The 23,301-nt window shown below is 38.1% G+C and overlaps 1 protein-coding gene across 1 annotated transcript in view; it reads right to left on the bottom strand.

Annotated features, from left to right (window-relative positions):
* The window catches only part of RNF169 (ring finger protein 169), an 85,791-nt gene that overhangs the window by 18,832 nt on the left and 43,658 nt on the right, over positions 1-23,301 (bottom strand). The window contains 2 exon segments of the mRNA XM_020989567.2: positions 6,374-6,486; positions 17,013-17,141. Of these exon segments, the coding sequence (XP_020845226.1) occupies positions 6,374-6,486; positions 17,013-17,141 (242 nt within the window).

Below are 23,301 nucleotides of genomic sequence, written 5' to 3'. Positions count from 1 at the left end.
ATCATATCATCTGTGAAAAGTGATAGTTTTGTTTCTTCTTAGTCTACGCTTATTCCTTCAACTTCTTTTTCTTGTGTTATTATTATAGCTAGCATTTGTAGAATTGATGATAATGGTGATAATGGAAATTCTTGCTTTACTGTTATCTTACTGCAAAGGCTTCTTTCATTTCTCCATTTCATAAAATGCTGGCCCTTGATTTTATACAGATACCATTTACCACACTAAGGAAGATCCATTTATCCCTATGCTTTTTAGTTTTTAACATAAATGCATGTTATTTTGCCAAAGCCTCTTCAGGAGCTAATAAATGATATAAGCAATATGATTTTTATTGTTATTGATATGGTTTATAAACCATGTTGACAGTTTCTCTTATATAAAAAAATGCATTCCCGGTACAAATCCAACCTGGTCACAAAGTATAATATTTTTAACATGTTGCTATAACCTATGTGCTAGTATTTTTTTTTTTTACTATTTTTGCAACAACAGTCATTAGGGATATTGACCCATTGTTGTTATTCAGTCCTGTCCAACTCCTCATGATGCCATGGACTATAGAATGCCAGGCCTTTCTATCCTCCACCATCTCCCAAAGTCTATCCAAGATCATGTTCGTTGCTTCCATGACACTATCTATCCATCTCATCTTCTGCCACTGCCTTTTTCCTTTTGCCTTCAATCTTTCCTAACATCAGGGTCTTTTCCAATGAGTCCTGTCTTCTCATAATGTGGCCAAAGTATTTAAGCTTCAGCTTCAGTATTTGTATCAGTATTCAGTGAATAGTCTGAATTAATTTAAGTATTGACTGATTTGATCTCCTTGTTGACTAAGGGATTCTCAAATGTCTTCTCTAGCACCAAAATGCAAAAGCAGCAATTCTGCAGTGCTCAGCTTTCCTTATAGTCCAACTCTCGTAGCCGTACACTGCTACTGGAAAAACCATAGCTTTGATCATATAGACCTTTATCAGCAAAATGATGTCTCCGCTTTTTAACATTCTGTCCAGATTTGCCAAAGCTTTCTTTCCGAGGAGCAACAGTCTTCTAATTTCACAGCTGCAGTCACCATCTGCAGTGATCTTTGAGACCAAGAATATAAAATCTGACAGTTTTCATTTCTTTTCCCTCTATTTGCCAAGAAGTGATGGGACTAGTTATCTAGATCTTAGTTTTTTTCATTTTAAGCTTCAAGCTAGCTTTTACACTCTCTTCTTGCACCCTCATCAAGAGGCTTCTTAATTCTTCGCTTTCTGCCATCAGAGTGGTATCATCTGCATATCTGAGATTGTTATTATTTCTCCTGGCAACCTTAACTCTGGCTTTTTATTACTCAGCCTGGTATTTCACATGATGTACTCTATACAAAGAAGTTAAATAAATGAGGTGACAATATTCAACCTTGTCATACTCCTTTTCCAACCTTAAATTAATTAGTTGTTCCATGTTTGGTTCTAACTGTTGAGTCTTGGCCCACATACAGGTTTCTCAGGAAACAAGTAATATGATCTGATACTCCCAACTCTTTGAGGACTTGCTACCTTTTGTTGTGATCCACACAGTCAAAGGCTTTAGCACAGTCAATGAAGCAGAAGTGGATGTTTTTCTGAAACTCCTTTGCTTTCACCATAATCCAGTGAATATTGGCAATTTGGTCTCTAATTCTCTGCCCCTTTGAAACTCTCCATTCACATATTGCTGAAGCCTAGCTTGCAGAATCTTAAGCATAACTTTGCTGGCATGTGAAATGAGTTCATTTGTTCAGCAATTTGAACCTTCTTTAGAATTGGAATATAAACTTATCTTTTCCAATCCAGTGACACTGTTGAGTTTTCCAAATTTGTTGTCAATTGAGTGCAGCAGTTTAACAGCATCATAGTTTAGGATTTTAAATAGCTAATAGCTCAGCTGGAATTCTATCACCTCCACTAGCCTTACTGTTAGCAATGCTTCCTAAGGCCTGCTTGACTTCATTCTCCAGGATGTCTAGATCTACATCAGTAACCATACTATTACGAATATAGGTGCTAGGTGTTAAGATCTTTCTTGTTTGGTTTTGTGTGTGTGTGTGTGTATTCTTTATGTATTTATGTATTCTTGCCACTTCTTCTTAATCTCTCCTACTTATGTTTAGCGCTAACATTTTTGTCTTTTATCATGCCTATTTTTGCATGAAATATTCCCTTGACTCGGTTTTCTTTTCCTGAATTGTCTCTCCCTCCCTCGCTTAGGTATTAAGAATATATGTGTGTGTGTGTGTGTGTGTGTGTGTGTGTATACAGATACATACATACACACACACACATATGCATATACACACACAGAGTATCACAGAAGGAGTTTGGTAGGATTCTTCTTTTCATATTTTTACAACTTTTGTAAAGCACAGAAATAATTTCTTTGAATACTTGATAAAATTCACTTGTAAATTCATCTACTCCTGGGCTTTTTTTCTTCAAAGTTAATTTACTAGTTATTTCTTCAATGCCTTTTTCTTAAATTGGTTTATTCTCTAACTGTTCTATTAATCTGTATTTTATATTTTTAAGTATTCATATATTTGTAAGTATTTTATTGTTATTTATAATATATTATATTATTATAATTTTATTACAATATTTGTATAATTATTTTATATTTTTGTATTTATACATTTCATCTAAATTATCCATTTTGTTGGCAAAGAATTGAGCATAATAATTTGACAATTTCCTTTATTTCATCTTCATTTGTTGTAAATCCTCTATTTTCATTTTTTGATACTAGTAATTTTTTCCTCTTTTTAAAAATCAGATTAGCTAGCAGTTTATCTTACTAGATTTTTTAAAAATAGCTCCAAGTTTTATTTATTAATTTAATGGCTCTTTTCTTTTAACTTTGCTAATGTCTACTATGATTAATTTCTTCAAAGGCTTTTTAATGAATATAATTTTTATTGCACTGTGGACAGTAAAAGATATCAGTCAATAAACATTTATTAAATATTTACTATGTGCCAGGTTCTGTACTAAGCACTGTGATACAAAACGAGGCAAAAGACAGTCCCAGCCCCCAAGGAACTCACATTCTAGTGGAGGAGATGAGCAAACAAATATGTACAAACAATTTATATACAGGATAAGTAGGAAATAATTAACATAGGGAAGGCACTAAAATAAAGAGGGTTTGGGAAAGGCTTCCGGTAGAAGACAGAACTTTAATTGGAATTTACAGGAAGCCAAGAAAGGCACTAGATGAAGATGGGGAGGGACAGGATTCTAGCCATGAGAAAAATCCGGGGAAAATACTCTGAGCCAAGAGATGGAGTTTCTTGTTTACGAAACAGCAAAGAGCCCAGCATCACAAGGTAGAAGAGCACCTACTGAGGCATAAGATATAAGAAGACTAGAAAGATATGAGGGGGCTAAGTTATAAAGGTCTTTGAATGCCAAAGAGAGTATTTTGTATTTGATCCTGGAGGTGTCAGGGAACCACTGGAGTTTACTGAATAGGGAAGTGACATGGTCAGACCTAAGCTTTAAGAAAATCACTTTGGCAGCTGACTGGCGAATGGACTGGAGCGGGAAAAGACTTGAGGCAGTCAGACCCACCAGCAGATAATTGCAATTATCCAAGTGTGAGGTGATGACAACTTGTACCACGGTGGTAGCAGTGTCAGAGGAAAGAAGGAAGAGTATTACAGAAATGTCATAGATGTGAAATCGGCAGGCCTTGGCAACAAGAATGGATAAGGAAGGGTGAGAGATAGGGAGGAGTTGAGGATATGTCTAATATTTCTGTTATTCTGCATTTCATGTGAAGTTTTTATGCCCTAAACAGAGTTAATTTTTGGAAAGGTGCCATAAACAGTTCCTTTTTATTTCCTCAGTGAAATTGTCAGAGAGCTATCATAAAGAACTTGTCAAAAATTCTATTCAAGTCCTTAATTTCTTTCTTATTTATCTTTTTGATAGATCTAAGTCTGAAATACATATGTTGAGGTCTGCAACTATTACAGTTTTACTGTCTTACTTCTTCCTGTAAATAAACTAACTTTTCCTTTACGTATTTAGATCTTGTCATTTTGATGTATATCAACTGACATTAATTTATTGTCTAATATACCATTGAGTATAATGCAGCTTCTCTTTTTAACTTTTGATCATGCCTATTTTTTACTTTTGCCTTGTCTGAAATCAGCATCATTTTTACTGCATTAAGTGTGTTTCTTATAAACAACACATCATTGGACCCTGCTTTCTAATCCATTCTTCTATCCTCTTCCATTTTATAGGAGAGTTCATCTCATTCATATTAATGTTATTGTGTTAACTGTATATTTCCCTCCTACCTATCTTTATACTTTTTCTTCTCTTTAACCCCCAGATAGTCTTCACAAAGTAAAGAATTTGCTTAACATTAGTGAGGCAATCTGCTTTTGCTCTACAGTCTTTCTCTCCCCCTTGCCCAGGCTCTGATCATAGTTTTTATACCTTTTTTTTCCTTTCCTTTTAACCCACCACCCCCTTCACTATGTTTTGCTTATAACTCATCTCTCCCTTATTCTCCCCTTCTTAAATCTCTTCTCTTCTATGCCTGTTCTCTACTATTTCTCTGTTGAGTTTATTGTTTTTCTACATAGACGCTCTAAAGGCACATATGTGTTCATCTATGTGTGCATGTTCTACAATGAGCTACTACCTCCTCTGAATTTTCATATGGCTTCATTTTTACCTCTCACTGCAATGATCGCATTCCTAATTTTCATTATGCTTATGTATGTTATGGGTCTTATCCATCTTACTAAATCACAAGGGTAGGTTTTAACTCTTATCTCCCTCTCCTCCAGAGAATACAGGGCATGAATACATGTCTATCACATGACCTTGGTAAATATTTTACTGGAGTAGGCTACAAAGCATTGCCATTTCAAAGTCCTATGGACACTGAAAATTAAAACATGTTTATACTAAACTCTACATTTTTCCCTTACTTACCACTATTGCCTTAGTCATTTTCCCTAGCTTAGAAGATCACAGAATCTCAAAATGAGAAGGGGCCATACAGATCATCTAGTCCAACCTTTCAGCTAGTATAGGAATGCTCACCACAGAATCCTTGACAAGAGAACGCCCAGTATCTGCTTCAACAATTCTAGTAATAAAGAGATCATTCCCTTTATAGAGGCTGCCTGTTCCATTACAGATCAGCTCTGATAGCTGGAAATCTTCCTTTTACTGAGCCAAAACTTGCTACCCAGTAACTTGGGTACAAATCTGCTACCACTGTCCCATCATGATGATACTTCAGACATTAGAAAACAACCTTCCCATTCCTCTATTCTATTTTGATAAAGTCTCAGTTCACAGAACAGAACTATACAGGCTGAACTACCATAACCAATGTAGTATAGAAGAATATAAAACTAGTGTCTAGACCTCAGTAAGTGTTCAATAATGTTTGCTGACTGACTAGGAAAAGACTTGGGTTGTTTGTTGTTGTTGTTGTTGTTGTTGTTCTTCATCATCATCATCATCATCACCATCATCAGCTTTTGTAGTTAATCTCCTGTAGACTATAATGCTAATAATTAGAGAGGCAGTATGGTGTACTGGATGGAAAACTGACCTCAGAATCAAATCCAACCTCTGACATGTACTGGTGAGTAATATCTGACTTACGTAACATTAATCTACAAACTGAATGGCATGAGAGATGGCTCAGAAGCATCCTGGAGGAGGCAGAAAAAGGGAAATAAGGTAGATCAGGGAAAACTTACTTGTATTAACCACTGGTGACATATTATCTATAAAGTAAAAAATCCACACAATGAATAATCAAGAGGTGACATTCTTAGAACGAGAGAATCTTATTACTGGAAAAAGACCTTTGTGGCCAAATAGCCCATTTTCCCACCCAGTGCATTAATTCCCCATATAACATTCCTAAACAAGCAGTTATCCTACTTCTGCTCAAAAACTTCTTTCTAGAGACAGCCTATTTTAGTGTTATATAGCAGGGATGTGGAAAGGGTGATGGAAAGAATTAGGAGAACCCATACAATTTGCTCTCTCCTTCCTACCAAAAAGAGTGTGGAAATATAAAGTGTCAGGCTAAAAAGACTGCTGTTTGGTCCCAATAACAAAGGGATAATAATAACTCAGTACAATTCCACAAAGAATTTTACTTTTTTTTTTTTTCACTTTTAAAAATCTGGTACATTCTCACTCTACTTTCTCTTAAATTCAAGCTTGGCCCCAGTTCTCTCCTCTCCTTCCCCACATCCCCAAAGGTTGCGACAGTCTGTCTTTCCCATGTTCCTTTTGCCTGCCCGGTCCCACCCTTTGCTCCCCAAATAAACAGATCCAGACTGAATCTGGTATGGTCTTACCCTGCCAGGAAAGCTAAGGAGTAAACGCTGCTCTTGGAGACAAATGCCGAACGATGTGTCATCTTGCCCTGGGAAGGTTCTTCATTTTCTGAATCTGAGAGGTGCTCAGGACACTGGGAAGGAGACAACAAGGAAGACAACACTTGTCCATCTGCGGTACCCATGGAAATTTCCCTATGATTACAGAGAAGGTACACATAGATTTTTAAGTGTAAAGGACACAAACCAAGGCTTTTAAAGAATTATTTTCTATTAGATAATGATACTAGCATATTTGTTAGAGAGGTCCCCTATGAAAGATTTACAGGAGGACATGCACAAGAATTGCATAAGAAATGGCATAGATACAGATGAGTTGTTAAATGCACTACTGGGTATCTGTATACACACAAATGAGACTACATATCCAAAACAAGAAGAAAGTGTTTTTTTAATCCTCATTTTGCAAATGAGAATGTTATGTGACTTGCCCAGTCATAACACTAGTAAGCTGTAGAATTTGAATTCTGGTCTAACTCTAAATCCAATCATCTTTCATTAAACGTTAGCTGCCCCTCTAAAACAACGATGCATTGCTTTACTATATGATAAATGTCCCATCACCCCCCTAGTTAAGTAGAAATCTAGACCAGAAGCCACTAACCTAATACAATGGTTATCTTAAGGCTACTAGTGAGAAACTGGTAGGTCATCATCTACTAAACGCCAAACTCTCTTGTTGCTTCTCCCTTTACAAGTCACCACCTTGATATTTTCCTCTCATATAAAACATCCTACAGGCACCAGTTCTCCCCTCTCCTTCCTGAATACAATGTCAAAAAGCAATGGCAGAGTTGGAAAGGTTTATCCCAAATCTGGGAAGGAAGCACCACAGAATTTGAGGGTTAGAAGAGGTCTGAGGGGCCATTTAGTCCAACCCAAACCTGAAAGAAATCCAGGTATATAATATAACTAACAAGTGGTCATCCAGCCTTTGCTTAAAGACCTCTAGGGAAGAAGAACCCACTTCTTGAGGAAGTCTATTCCACTTCCAGACAACTTTTCATTGCTAGCAATGAATAAAAGCTAAATTTGCCTCTTTGCAAGTAACTTCTACCCTCTACTCCTAGCTCTGCCCTAAAGGGTGCTAAATAGAACAATCTAATCTCTCTCAAACACAATATCCCTCAAACATTTAAAGATATCCATCATGTTTCCAGGATTAAAGCTTTGATAGCAAAGCTTGCTAACCTGTTTTCCAGTCATATTACACATCCCTCTCCATCATGCTACTTATGGCCCAGTTAAGATATTGCTTTCTTACTCCATTTTCTATCTCTGTGTTGGACTGGCTGCCCTCATTCCTAGAATGCATTTTCTTCTTCTTTTCCATACCTTAGAATTCCTTTTTGTTGTTCAATTGTTTTCAGTCACGTCTGACTCTTCATGACAAGAAATGGCAAAACACTCTAGTATTTTTGCCAAGAAAATCCCAAATGGGGTGCTGTGGTCCAGCAAATCTGCATCCAGATTGGAGTGATATGACATTGAGGTAGCTCCAAAGATAGTTTCCCAAATTTCTCATTTTGTATAAGCAAAGTCCCATCTCTATTATGGCTTTGTTATACCTCCTATGCTTCCAGACATATTCTTTGGGATCTTTGAATTCACCAACTGGTTGAGGGTAATAAGAATATAATATCAGAATGTTTCCTGATTCATCTAATGGTAGCCAACAAAAATGATATGTAGAGGATCTTAACTATAATGCTTGATGCTTTGGGACCATTTGAGCCCAGATGGGCCTTCTTGGCTGGTTTTAGGAGTGAAAACAAGAAAGAGTTAATACAAGACACTAAGAAATTTACATAGGCATGAATCTTCTTCCCAAGGAGTTTTTCCTTTTAAATTGGCTGGCCAGTACTAGATTGGAATTGAGTAACTCTCTTAGGGTAAGGATCAAAAGCCTTAGAGAGGTACTTTTGGCATTTCTCCCCTCAGGATTCCACAGGAGAGGGAAGAACAGATTTCCAATACACAAAGACCCTACCAATGTGAAAAATATGGATACACACATATATATTTTATAGAAAGTAACATCAATTTATTCCTATTCCCCAAAGTGAGGAAGGACAGCACATACAGTTACAAAATTCTAAGAAGCAAACATGTCCTTAATACACATCCTAAGAAATGGTCATAGAAACCACAAATCAGACACCTGTGAATGAATAATGAGTCACAGTTTAAGAGGCCATACAACAGATGAACCCAACCCTTTTGTTTTACAAAAAGAAAAAAAAAGGATCAGGAAAGCAAAGTAACTTAGCTGAGGTAACATATCTAATTACTGAAAAGCTAAGCCAGAGCCCAGGCCTCTTGACTACCAGTACAGTGCTTCTTCCACAACAAACTGTCTTCAGAGGGAACCTTAACCTTATTCTACTTCATGCTCCCTTTTAGACCCTGGAGGACTGGTGGAAAGGTGTGACTTTATTCCCTTTGATTTACTCCTGACTCATAATTAGCAATTTCAAAACATTTCTGTGCCTCAGATATGTTAACTGTTAAATTCTAAGATGGAAACCAGACTTTACCATATATGTAGTGGGTCTTTGCTCCCATAAAGACTACAAAATTCATGCACAACAAAATCTTGAATTTTAAAATGTTTCCTAGATTTCCTGGGCTTCCCTCTTAGAAAGCTACTGCACTGTTCAATTTTAGAATTTTTATGAAGCCTCGCTCATTTTATAACACATTTACTTGCATATTTCTTTCTTACAGCTAGAAATAATTCTCATGAGCCATTCAATTTGAGGTAGAAGGACCTAAGAGGACATGCAATCCAACCCATACCTGAACAGGAAGTTCCTCTACAGCACTCTCAACAAATGGTCATCCAGTTCATTCTTGAAAAATTTCCAGTGGCACAAAATCAATGACTGGCAGTCTGTTCTACTGTGGGACAGTTTTAATCATAAGCTTTCCTTAAACTGAGCTAAAATTTGCCTTCAAGTGTCAGGGTATCTTAACATCTGATCCAACCACAAAGCCTTTTTAGCTTCAGAGGCTGCATGCACAGGATAGAAATCTTTCATCATCATCAAAAATAAAGAAGGATGCATCAAGACTGTGCATGTAAATAGCCAAGAAAAACAATCTGTAGAAACAGGTAACTTGCTTGGTGCCAAGAGAGACTGAGAGACAATGGGCAAAGAAGTAAGGGAGGACCTGAAAGGAAGAAAAAAACCCCTATTCAGGTTGGCCTTACCTAATAATAATTCACAAGCCTATAGAACTTTGAAGTTTATGAAATGCTTTATTCATAACAATTCCAAGGGGCAAGAATGCCTAATTTATAAAATTTATTTTAATGAGTTCAAAATTTAGGCTGAGAGAAAGAAAGTGACTTGTCTTAAGACTGCCTAAGAAGCAACTGTCCAATGTTATGCTCAAACCTGGGTCTCCTGACCACCCCTTTCTTTTTTTTTTTTAAGGCAATTGGGGTTAAGCAACTTGCCCAGGGTCACACAGCTAGTAAGTGTCAAGTGTTTGGTCTGAGGCTGTATTTGAACTCAGGTCCTCCTGACTTCAGAGCCAGTGCTCTGTCTACTGCACCACCTAGCTGCCCCATGATCACCCCTTTCTAAAAGACCATGCTGCCTCTAATCTTTGCTTTAGTCGATGTGTATGTACATCATCTACAAAGGTCAGGTGGCTGAGCCTCAGACATCTCATCTTATAAATGGAACCATCTCTGAAGATGCTCAGCAAACAAATGGCTGGTAGCTGAGCACGATTTTCAGCTATAGTCACACAGTGAACACATACTGATGTATCAGAACAACAACGGCAGCAACAGTATTCTTTTCTGAAGATGAAAGGAAAGAGGTTTGTTGGTCTGGTATATTTCAGAGGAGTAACATGGACACACAGATATTAAAAAGGACAATGCTCCAATTAGCATTTTTGTTACGATGTATTAAGGGAAAAATATGAACATACCAAAAACATCGCATAAAACAATTTTAATATGAAAAAGACTTAATCCCTCTCTTTCACTTCACAATTTCTCCAACCTTACTCTATTCCAGGGGTACTTCAGATCAGCTTTTATGGATTCTGTAAATACATTTCAAGCTCAAAAGTCTATGGCCAAATGAGTTTGGTAAATGCTATATCAGAATATTTTTCAATTGCTAGTTCCACATAAAACTGTGAGTAAGCTGCAAGGTTTTTGTTTGTTTGTTTGTTTTTATTATTGAAGGCCCTTATTTCTTAAAATCTAAAAACTGATTATGCCTCTTCTGCATTTCCAGATACTTCCACCCCAGATCCCAGTCACCAACAGCTGACAGTGACAACACTAAGTTGAAGCTGCAAAGCAATTATAATGCAAAGCATTATAAAATGCAAAGTTTTACCCTCCTAGACCAGTAGGCACTCAATAGCTCCCCCTTCAGAAGGGCAGATTAGTTTCCTGCTTCTTCTCCCTCCCTCCTTCACCTTTCTATTTTCAGCATTTTCCTAAGAACAACCCAACATGATAATTGATGAGTTGCACAACAGTAATTCTCACCCCTCTGGAAAAGAGGAAAGAGCCTTAATACCCATACTGTGAACAAGGAATACTTTACAGCAAAGTCTGTAAACAGAAAGTTGGATGGGAAACATTGTATTAGAGTACTATAGGACCTATGCTACAAGGGCAGCCAAGCTTTTATCTATTCTCAAGAGCAATATCTGTCAATTTCCTGAAGCGACAAATCAGAGAAACAGAAGGAGGGTTTGGGCAGTTACTAACTTTAACTTCGACTTGAGTTCTCTCTTGATTTTGAGGCACCAAACATTCCCAATGGGGAAGCCCCTACAACCCACAGGGAAGAAGCCCAAAATGGTGATAATCATCACAGAAACTCAGAGGTCATTTAATTAAACAAAAATTCCCTCTACAATATCCTTGACAACTAGTTGTCCAGCCTCTGCTGGAAGATCTCCAACGATGGGAAACCAACAAAGATTAACTAATCAAGGATCCTTGATATGATATATTGATGGAGACCCCAGGTACATTTGGAACATTTTAAATCCCCGCCTGTAGTGAAATTAATTTTTCTATCTCTCTTAGTCAAGCAAAGAGTCTCTAGTTTTAAATGTCTGTATTGGTATCTGAGCTCTACCCTCCCCCAAATATTGCCAGTCATCAGAATTCCCTCCTCTTAAATTTTTTTAACTTACCTAAGGCTGAAATTTAGAGAGAGAAAAAAATATGGCTGTGGTTAGAATAACTTCAGAATGAAGACTTAATTTCAATGTTAGTCATGTTATGTTTTAAAAGAGGTCAGGCAATGTTAAACTTCCCCAGGTAGAACTAAAAATGACAACTGTGTATTCTGCTGAAAAGAGACTTACACTAAGAGTTAGCTTAGAACTGGCTCTGCTCTTTACTGTAGGACCTTAAGCACATCACTTCCCTCTCTGTACCTCAATTTCTTCATCTACAAAATCAAGATAATATCCAGTCTGTTTCTATCACAGGGCAAAAATATAACTGCACTGACACTCTTAAAATGATGATTGAACTTTCTACCAATTCCCTACATGTACAGTCCATACAACAAAATCTTCCATCTAACTACTTAAATTGTTTTTATTCCTTTTTCCAATTGTCTCATGTATGTTACATCTTGTCAATCAACCAATGAGCATTTTTTTCAGTCCCGCCTATCTGCTAGGCACTGGGAACACAAAGACAACAAATGAAACAATCTCTGCTCTCAAAAAGCTTACATTCTAATGGGGAGACAACATGTACACATATAACTACTCATAAAGCAAATATAAAATAATTTAAAAGGTAGAGATGGAGGACACCAACTGTTGAGAGCATCAGGAAAGGTGTTATGCAGAAGGTGGAAGCTTGGGCTGCATATTTCCAATCAGACAAAGCTCAACAGTGTGGACAAACTCCAAGATTCTGAGCTTCTATTGTTTTGTGATTTCCACAGAGCCAAATACAATCTTAACCAGTCACTTTCTGACTTCTTCCCCTTTCTGAAGATGGTTCCCCTGAGGGCTAGATTGCAGACTGGGCAATTCATGGTTCACCAGCCTTGGCCTCTCTCCCAAGTGACTTGTGGCAGGGGACGGGACTGGCTCTTTCCCTCAGGCTTAGTGGATTGCCACATAGTCCCCAATATATGTATCTTACCCTGTTTCCTATGTTCTTCAGTTCTCTGGCTTAGTGGTACAGAGGTGCCATGTAGCTATCACAGCCCATGCAAATTTCTGCCATTTGAAGTTTGGATGTCCACAGCACTGGGACGAGATGAGGGCTATGGTGGAGTCTTGAGTTTTGTTACAAACATGCAGATATGTGTCCTGCCTGTTCCCTCTGCTCCTCAGCTCAGGCAATGCACTGTTGCAGCAAACAATGTTGCCACATGGCTACTGCAGACTGAGCAAATTTCTGTTGCTTGGAGTTTGAATCTCTATGGCACTGGGAGAAAACAGTGAACTGTTGGGGTGTGGAGCTACATTCTGTTGTAAGCCTAAGACTGGTTCATGCAGCCCTGGTGCCAGAGCATGGGGGGGTGGGGTGGGGAATGCTGAGTAAGTATTTATTAGGGGTTAGGGAATATTGGCCCTTGCCGCTGTTCATCAAGTTTTTACTTTGTTTGGGTTCACTATATACCTTAACAAGGTTGGTAAGAGGAAAGCATCCCATAAACCATAAAGCATCACATACATGTGAGCTATTGTTATTGTTAATAATAACAGCAACATTTAATAATATAACTAGAATGGTAAAACCCCAGAAGTATCTGACAAATAACATAAAATTGATCCTCCCAAAATTCAAATTATTTACTTTTCAAGAGCCAAGAGTGTATGTAGAGTCCTAAGTCCATAACCAAATCCCTGTGCCTTTACTCATTACCTTAGAATCTTAGGCAGATCACTTCAATTCAACTGAATTAACATTTATTAGGTGTCTATTATGTGCAAGATACCACAACAGATTTTGGAGATACAAAGACAAAAAAGATCCAAAAAAGTTCTTGCTCTCAAAAACCATACACTCTCTATCAGGAACACAGAAGTTGCACACAGACTAAAAACTACAAATGATTTGATAGCACACTAACAATTGAGGGATCAGGAAAGACTGTAAGACTGTACTACAGTTCAGCCTTGAAGTTAAGGCTCAACTAAGAGCCTAAGTTCTAAGAGGTAGAGATGAGGAAGGAATACATTACAGGTAAGGAGATCAAAAGTGCAAGAGCACAGAGATAGAAGGATGCAACGAAGAGTTCAGGGAACAGCAGAGCAGGCCAGTTTGGCTGGAAATCAGAATGCATAAAGGGGAATGATGATGTCAAATAAATCTGGAAACGATAGGCTGTAGTCCAGTTGTAAAGGGTGGTAACTGACATACACATATATATAAATATAAAAATATATATATATACATATGTGTGTATATATATACAGATAGATAAAGAGAGAGAGAGAGAGAGAGAGAGAGAGAGAGAGAGAAGAGAGAGAGAGAGAGAGAGAGAGAGAGAGAGAGAGAGAGAGAGAGAGAGAGAGATTGCATTTTCACATCTGGTAATAACCTACAAATCCCAGTGATTCTGAAACACTGGAAGTCATTATTCAAACCACATTCCCCATGTCCCACCATTTGATTCCTCATTCCCATCCCCTTCAACACTCCCATCCAAAAGTTCCAACCAAATGCCACTCAGCCCTTCCACTGTGCCTCTTCTAATGCCTGTTCCATAGGAAACAAATTTCCCTTCATTTAAATCTTTTCCTCTCCCACTTCTTCCACCTACTAGCTTGTACTGAATCTTGGCTGTCCCCTGATAACACAGCTTCCCTGGCCACACTTTCTAGTACGGGCTGTACCATCACTCATTCTTAACTCACTAGTCTAGACATGGGAGTTGGAATATTCTTTGCTCCCCATTGCCACCTCCAGGTTCTCCCCTTTCCTCCATCACTCCGTAACCTCTTCCTTTCAAGTTCATGCTATTCATGTCTACCACCCAATCAAAATCCTGGCAGCTGTTATCTGCAGTTCCCTAAGTCACTCCCCTTCCTTCCTCAATGAATTTAGTACCTAGCTCACAATTTTTCTCTCTTCCCCAATTCCTGCCCTCATAATTGGGAACGTCAACATACATATGGACTCTCCTTCATATATCCTAAACATTCAGTTTCTCAACCTACTCTTCTCCCATGACCAACTCTGCCACCCCACCTTAGTCACACACAGAGATCATCACACCCTTGCTTCTTGCCATCACTTACAAAGGTACCACCTCTACGTTCAAGAATTCTGAAATTCCCTTATCTAAATACAATCTATCGCTTTTCACCTCTCCTTCTGCCTTCCCTTAAAAAAATCCTACTCTTCCATTCTCATTGTGACTTCCAACCCTTTGACTCCCTCAATTCTCTCCCAGGTCATCTACCCTGCACTAGCCAGTCATCTCTTGAAAGAAATCCCAAAATGAAAATCCTCAGGAATATTATAGCAAAAATCCTGAGCTCTCAGGTCAAGAAGAAAATATGGCAAGCAGCAAGAAAGAATGAATCCAAATACCATTGGAGCCACAGTCAGGATCACACAAGATTTAGCAACTACTCCTACAGAGGAATACAGGACTTGGAATATGAGATTCTAAAAGGCAAAGGAGCTAGGATTACAACATGGACATTTAATGAAACAGAGGATTTTCAAGGATTCCTGATGAAAAAAACCTGAGCTGAATAGAAAATTTAACATTCAAACACAAGAATCAAAAAAAGTATAAAAAGGTAAGCACGAGTGAGAAATCATAAGGTTAAACAAGATTCTTATATGCAAGGATGATACATGTAACCCTCACAAACTGTATCATCAGTAGAACAGTTAGAAGAAGTCTAGCTAGATAGATGATATGGGTGTGATTCTATTATGTTAAGATGATCTCAAAAGAAGAATGGGTGAGAAAGAGGGATGCACTGAAAGGGGAAGACAGAAAAAAGAATGGGGAAAATACCTCACATTAGAAACCAACTTTATTCTTTTAAAATACAAACAAGAAATAAAAGTACCCTCAGTCATGTTTTAATGAATAAGCAGACCATTTGTAAGTATCTGTATACATGAAAAAAGTGTTATTTCACATGAGCGGGCATTTGTAGACTTTATGGTTTTCAAAGTTTTGGTGGTTTGTTTTTTTTCTTTCTCACAGCTCTAAGATGTGGAACACAGCTGTGTCCTTATCTCCATTTTTGTGGATGATGAAACTGGGACCAAAAGGACACAGATATTAAGTGTTGAAGCCAAGACTTTGAACTTAACTCTTCTGAATGAAGTCCAATGATTTTCTTGTCTTACTGGAATCCTAATGGAATCTTCTGAAGAGAGTGAATCCCAGGTCTCCATCAAACTCCTTAAGAGAAAGAACTATTTCATTTTTGTCTTTGTGTCCCCAGTGTTTATAGCACAGTGACTGCTTAAGTAGCAAAGTAAGATAATAACACAGGAGATTGTGGGGCAGCAGTATTTGATGCTAAGTCTTTCCTTTCTTCCACTTCCCTACTCTAACCTATCTAGGAATCTTTTAACCTGTCCACATAAGTCTGATTTTTCCACTCACATCTTACTGCTATTCTGGACCCTCCTACGTTCTCTACTTCTCATAAACTGGGACGCTTAACAGTGTCACTGGATCACGAAATTCAAACGCATTCTGAAGTGCTCCATCACCTAGCCTAGCTGTGACAAAAGGCCAGTCTAAGAAAGTTCTATCAAGAAGGGCTATAAGGTAAGGAAATTGAGGGGTTTAGGACAGCAAGTGGTTAACTATGGCAAGTGAACAGATCACACTGCCTCCATCTTGTGACTCAATTCTGGAGCTATCTCAGGTTCCCTTCTAGTCAAGAAGTTGGTCTAGTGTAACTTCTATCTTGTGAGAAAGCTTTATTCAATTGTGGGAACTGAGAGAAAACTTTATTGCATCGTTTGAACCTAGCCCTGCATGGCTGGGAAACTAGAACACCTCTACCTGCTATTTAGAAACCCTTACCCAAGAAACTAGGTTATGCCAACCAGAAACTCAGTCAGATCCAAAGATTGATACAAGGAATTTTTTCACAATTGTACATCTCAAGCAACGCATATCTTATCTGAAAACTGGCCCCCTAGTGATCAATCAGTTACTGTTTTCATGTTCCTTTGATTGTTCACAAGACCTTGGTGGGGCAGGGGGAGGCAACCAGGACACCTTCTTTTCTGATTTCAGGGAACTGCACCTGTTTGTTCTCCCCCTCTCAACTTGAAAAGTCCTGATCTTTCATCCACTTAGAAATGATTACCTAATGTCTTATTATTTTCTTTTAATTAGTTGGTCTTATTTAACTAATTGCTTTTAATGTATCAAAGTCTGTGTCCCCCAGTCCAGGCCTAAGCTTAGGAGGTCTGGCCCTGCTTTGTTAGGCAATTGGCACACAATGCTTAATAAATCAATATGCTCAGAAGATTGAACCTTTGTTTCCTCAGCCATTTCATCTTTCATCTACCACAAAGGAAAACAGTTTATAAAATATAAAGTACTATGCAAATGTGAGTTGTTTTAATCATTAAAAAGGGATTACTTACGAGAACTAATGGCTCATCTTTTTTCTGCAGTTCTTCCATTCTCCTTTTCCCTGCTTCAATGTCCTCCAGTAATAGCTTGTGGATCAGATCCTCAGAGCTTTTCTCCTCTTCTAACTTTTCTTCCCTCAACTAAAAATACAAATTAAACAAGAAATAGAAGAGTTTAAAGTCAATCCTGGAATCATCTTTCCACTAAGGACATGGTTACAGCAGATCTATCCCAACTGAGTGCTTTGAGACTTATCAGACCTAAAGCCCCCCTAATTTTTAAGTAAGCTCTTGCCAAACCAACACTTCACCATGGCTTAAAGTTCAATTGCTCTGCATTCTTGAGCAATCCAAAAACCACACAGCTAAGAGAATAGAAATAAAACCAGAAAAATAAAGCTTATTCACACAGCCATAAGATTAGTCCCTCCTGAAGGTCAGACACACACCTGCCTGGTTCCTACAACAGCTTGAGAAGGCAAGACAGTAGAGTTAAGTGACATAGTATAGCAGTAAAAGCTCTTAAATAGGAGATTTGGGAAACCTGGGTTTGAGTTCTCACTCTGCCACTAACTTCCCAACTACCTCTAGAAGGTCAGTCTCTCTTCTCTGAGCCTCAATTTCCTCCTCTGTCAAATAAAGGCACTGGACTAAATAATTTCTAAGGCTCCTTTCAGCTCTGACATTCTAAGAATCTAGAGTTAGAGCTAGTCAAGATTAGTAAGAGGTCATAAATCACCATTCTAGAGCTGGATGGGATCTCTGAAGTCATCTAGTCCAACCCCCTGACAGATGTCAATGGGCGTGAAGTGACTTGCCTGAGGTCACAGAGTTAGTAAGTAGAAAAGTCAGAATGTAAAACCTAGTTCTTTTGACTTCAAATCAAACACTCTTTAGGTAGCTACCTAAAATGAGATGTGCACTACATGTAGAATCAGAAGAACTAGGTTCCACCCCTGGTTCTGCTACTTGCTGCCTCTGTGATTTGGGGCAAGTCACTTAACTTACCTAGACCTCAGTTTCTTTATCAGTCCAATGTAGAGGTTGGACAAAATGAATCTAATGTTCATTTAAGTTCCAAAACACAGTCTTCACATTTTCCTGGCAGAAGGATGACCAGCTCTATGAGTACCACACCACTCCCCTCATAGCAAAAAGTACACCATCTGTGGGAATTTTTGAGAGAATTTAGGACCAAAATCCTATTTTTGATTGGTCAGCTCTTTCTTCAAGCTTTTGTTATATTTAAGGGTAAAATGATAAGAACATGCAGTCCATCCTTAACTTTTTTGGAATCTTTCCCTCTACCATGCCCGAACATGTATTTAATACATATCTTAACTCATAAGCTAAATATATACATGGCAAAATAATTCACAGTATGGTCCAGGAGAAGATGAAACAAAGTACCCTAATAACAACTGTCCCCCATTCCAAAGAGCAAAGCCCCATCTCCCAAAAAATTCCTATCTGAAGACTGTCTCAATTGATTCCTCTCCATTTGGGAGCTCTAGCTATAGAATTATCCTTATTTTTCAAGAATTTATTAGGAATTCTAATCCTAGAAGCCAAGGAGACAGAAGGTGGAGACTAAGAAGGAGAGAGTTCCAACCACGAGGGACAAGTAATGAAAGCGTTAGTCAGTATGTTAGCTGCTTCTTGTTGTAGCTCAGTCATGTCCAGCTCTTTGTGACCCCATTTTTGGGGTTTTCTTGGCAAAGATACTGGGATAGTATGTTATTTCTTTCTCTAATGGACTAGGCAAACAGAGGTTTACTGACTTGCCCAGGGTCACACAGCTTGTGAGTGCCTAGGGCCAGATTTGTTGTTGGGTTTTTTTGGTGGGGTTTTTTTTTTGTATTTTTAGGCAATTGGGGTTAAGTGACTTGCCCAGAGTCACACAGCTAGTAAGTGTCAAGTATTTGGTTTGAGGACGGATTTGAACTCAGGTCCTCCTGACTTCAGGGCTGGTGCTCTATCCACTTTGCCACCTAGCTGCCTCTCTAGGGCCAGATCTGAACTCAGGTTTTCCTGACTCCAGGCCCAGCACTCTACTCACTGAGCCACCAAGCTGTCTCCATATGTTAGCTAGCCCTTCCCAAATGTGGCACCCAAAAATTTGATAAGCACACTATTTCTACCTTCATAAAAACAATACGGTCATAGGATCAAAGGATAGGGAGCAGAAAGGAGCTTAGTGGTCAGCTAGTCCAGTTCCGTCACTTTACGGAGAAGGAAACAGACTCTGAAAGGTTGTGACCTTCTCAATATCACACAGGTTGTAAGAGACAGAATGGGGACCTGAACTTAGGTCCTGTGCCTCCAAGCTCATCAGTCTTTTTTTTTTCTTTTAGTAATATTTTATGTAAAGACAATTTTTAACATTCATTTTTTAAAATTATGAGTTCCAAATTCTCCTCTCTCCCCCCCTCACCTCCCCACCCCAAGATAGTAAGCAATTTGATCTAGGTTATATGTATTCCATCATGCAAAACATATTACCATTTTAGTTATGTTGTTAAAGAAGATCCAGACTCAAAGGAAAAAAAAACACCAAAAAATACAGAAAGTGAAAAACAGTATGTTTTGATCTGCATTCAGACTCATTATGAGTCCTTTGGAATTGTCTCAGATCATTGTATTGCTGAGAATAGTTAAGTTATTCACAGTTGATCATTGTACAGTACTGCTGTTATTGTGTACAATGTTCTCCTGGTTCTGCTCACTTCATTCTTCATCAGTTCATATAAGTCTTTTCAGGTTTTTCTGAAATCTGCCTGCTCATCATTTCTTAAAGCACAGTGATATTCCATCACAATCATATACCGCAGCCTGTTCAACCATTCCCCAACTGATGGGCATACCCTCATTTTCCAATTCTTTGCCACACAAAAAGAGCTGCTGTAAATATTTTTATACAAATAGGTCCTTCCTCTCCCCCTTTTTCTACTCTCTATGGGATACATATTAGTGCTACTGTTAGATCAAAGGAGCATTGTTCCAAACTGCTCTCCAGAACAGCTGAATCAGTTCACAACTCCACCAACAATGTACTAATGTCCCAATTTTCCCACATCCCCTCCAACATTCATCATTTTTCCTTTTCTGTTATATTAGTCAATCTGATAGGTATGAGGTAGTACCTCAGAGTTATTTTAGTTTACATTTCTCTAATCAATAATGATTTAGAGTATTTTTTCATATGACTATAGATATAGACTATAGACATAAGACTATAGATATAGACTTTGATTTCTTTTTTGTTTGTTGCTTTGTTTTTAGGCAATTGGGGGTTAAGTGACTTGCTCAGGGTCACAGAGCTAGTAAGTGTCAAGTGTTTGGTCTGAGCCCGGATTTGAATTCAGGTACTCTTGACTTCAGGGCCGGCGCTCTATCCACTGCACCACCTAGCTGTCCCTAGCTTTGATTTCTTCATCTGAAAATGCTTGTTTGTATCCTTTACCATTTGTCAACTGGGGAATGACTTGTATTCTTATAAATTTGAATCAGAAGTACTAAGCCAAAGTACTAGAAAAGCTATAAGGCAGTTACTTGCATCCAGCTGCAAAATGAAGTCCATGATCTGTCCAATACTATACTTGTAAATGCAAAGCTAGATTAATGATGATGATGGCTCATACATGAATCTATAGCATTTTAAGGTTTATAAAGTGCTTTCCTGATAACTGTGTGAGGTGGGTAGTACAAGATATTATACCCATTTTAAAGAGGAAGAAACTGTAAAACCTAAGAGAAGTTAAATGAATTGCTCAAATTCTTACAACCTGTAAATGGCAGACCACTATCCAATTTCTGCTCTGCACACTCTATAGCCACTTTGGCATGCTATTTTTCCACGCTAAAATCACAAGTTTAAAAGACAAAGCTAGGTTTTACAAAGGGTGATATACTATGCCTACCACTATGTCTACCATTACCTTCATTTGCAATGGTCAAATAGTTTTTGTCAGTTATACTCCCTACAGAGAGCAAACAGTAATTACAAACATAAAACTGAATTGAAAAAGACAGCAATAAAGTATTATTTCTGCCATCACCAAAAACCTAAGTTCATTTAAAATCTTTTCAAAAGCTTTAGGGACTACCACTACAATGTACTTTTCAGAACTCAAAAGCTGACAACAATTAGTTTAAAAGTTACAAATGTTCCTCAAATGCAGTCATTAAAAACTTCCACTGCACAGATTTTCCAGGGGGGAGTTTATGGAAGAAGCATTGATTTGTGTCAGAAGAGCTGGGTTCGAATTCTGGCTCCAATTACTTACTACCTACATGACTCCAGGCATGTCATTTGACATGTCTGAGCTTCACCCTTCATCTTCTTCAGGCTAATGACCACATGACCACTAAGGTACCTTCAATGCTAAATCTATGATTCTTTGACCCACATGATGGGTCTATTATTTTTTTCTTGCTCTGCTCATGGCAAGTGCATATCTTAAGGATGTTCAAATTCCAATCAGGAAAAGTAGTCTAATTCTGCCATTTTAACAAAGGTTTATAGTTCTACAGCACTTTAAGATTTATAAATCATATCATTTATCTCAATTTATCAGAGAGACGGTTTGGTAAAGTAGAAAGGACACTGAACTTGATATCAAGATACTTGGGTTCAAATTCTGTCTCCAAGTTACATGATCTTAAGATACTTCATCTTTCTGGGCCTCAACTTCCTCATCTGTAAAATGGGGATAATAATACTTGTATAAACTGCATCATATGATTCTTGTAGGGTAACGACTTTGCAAATCTCAAAGCACAATAGATATATTAGTTGTGTTATTATTTTCATAACAGCTTTAGGAAGTCAAGATAATAAGTATTATATTCATTTTATACAGAAGAAATCTGAGGCTCAGAGCAGTTATATAATTTGCCCAAGTTCTAATGGCCACTAAATGGAAGCAGGATTTGAACCTAAGATTTTTTTGCTTCAAATCCAATGTTCTTTCCAAGATATTGTGCTGCCTCTCTGGAACCTTTCATGGGTCAATGTGAATATGGGCACTTGCTGAATAATTTGATTTCTTCTTTTTTTCTTTTGTTTAAATATAAATTTATTTGTTTTTAGTTTTCAACATTTACTTCCACAAGATTTTGAATTCCAAATTTTCACCCATCTTGCCCCTCCCCACCCCAAGATGGCATGCATTCTGAATACCCCTTCCCTTAGTCTGCCCTCCCTTCTATCTCTCTCCCAACTCCCTTCTCTTATCCCCTCCCCCTTCTATTTTCCTGTAGGGCAGGACAAGTTTCTGTACCTCATTCCCTGTATTTCTTATTTCCCAGGTGCATGTGGAAACATTTCTTTTAAACATGTGTTTTTTGGGTTCCAAATTTTCTCCCTTCCTCCCACCCCACCCACCCTCATTGAAAAGGCAAGCAAGTCAATACAGGCCATATATGTGCAGTTATGCAAAACACTTCCATAGTAGACATGTTGTGAAAAACTAACTCTATTTCCCTTAATCCTATCCTGCCCCCCCCATTTATTCTATTCTTTCTTTTGACCCTGTCCCTCCTCAGAAGTACTTTCTTCTGATTACCCCTTTCCCAATCTGCCTTTCTCTATCATCCCCCTGCTCTCTTGTCCCCTTCCTCCCCTATTTTCCTGTAGGGTAAGACAGATTTCCATACCCAATTGAATGTGTATGTTATTCTCTCCTTAAGCCAAATCCTATGAGAATAAGATTCCCTCATTTCCTCTCACCTTCCCCATTTCCCCTGCACTGTAAGAACCTTTTCTTGTCTGTTTCATTTGAGATAATGTACCTCATTCTACCTCTCCCTTTCTCCTTCTCCTAGTATAATCCTCTCTCACCCCTTAATTTTATTTTCTAGATATCACCCCTTCATCTTCAACTCACCCATGTGCCATCTATCTATCTATCTATCTATCTATCTATCTATCTATCTATCTATCTATACATACATACATATAATTTTTCCCCTCCCACTACCCTAATACTGACAAAGGTCTCATGAGTTACAAATATCATCTTTCCATGCAGGAATGTAAACAGTTCAGTCCTAATAAGTCTCTTATGATTTCTCTTTCCTGTTTACCTCTTCATGTTCCACTTGAGTCCTGTATTTGAAAGTCAAATTTTCTATTCAGCTCTGGTCTTTTCATCAAGAATGCTTGAAAGTCCTCTATTTCACTGAATGACAATTTTTCCCCCTGAAGGATTATACTCAGTTTTGCTGGGTAGGTGATTCTTGGTTGTAATCCTATCTCCTTTGCCCTCCAGAATATTATATTCCATGCCCCGCAGTCCCT

The sequence above is a fragment of the Phascolarctos cinereus genome, unplaced genomic scaffold (genome assembly GCF_003287225.1).
Source record: "Phascolarctos cinereus isolate Bilbo 61053 unplaced genomic scaffold, phaCin_HiC Scaffold_726;HRSCAF=1367, whole genome shotgun sequence".
In the NCBI taxonomy this organism is placed as follows: Eukaryota; Metazoa; Chordata; class Mammalia; order Diprotodontia; family Phascolarctidae; genus Phascolarctos; species Phascolarctos cinereus.
Note: the sequence above shows the minus strand (reverse complement) of the source record. Positions and strands in the feature narration are given on the sequence as shown.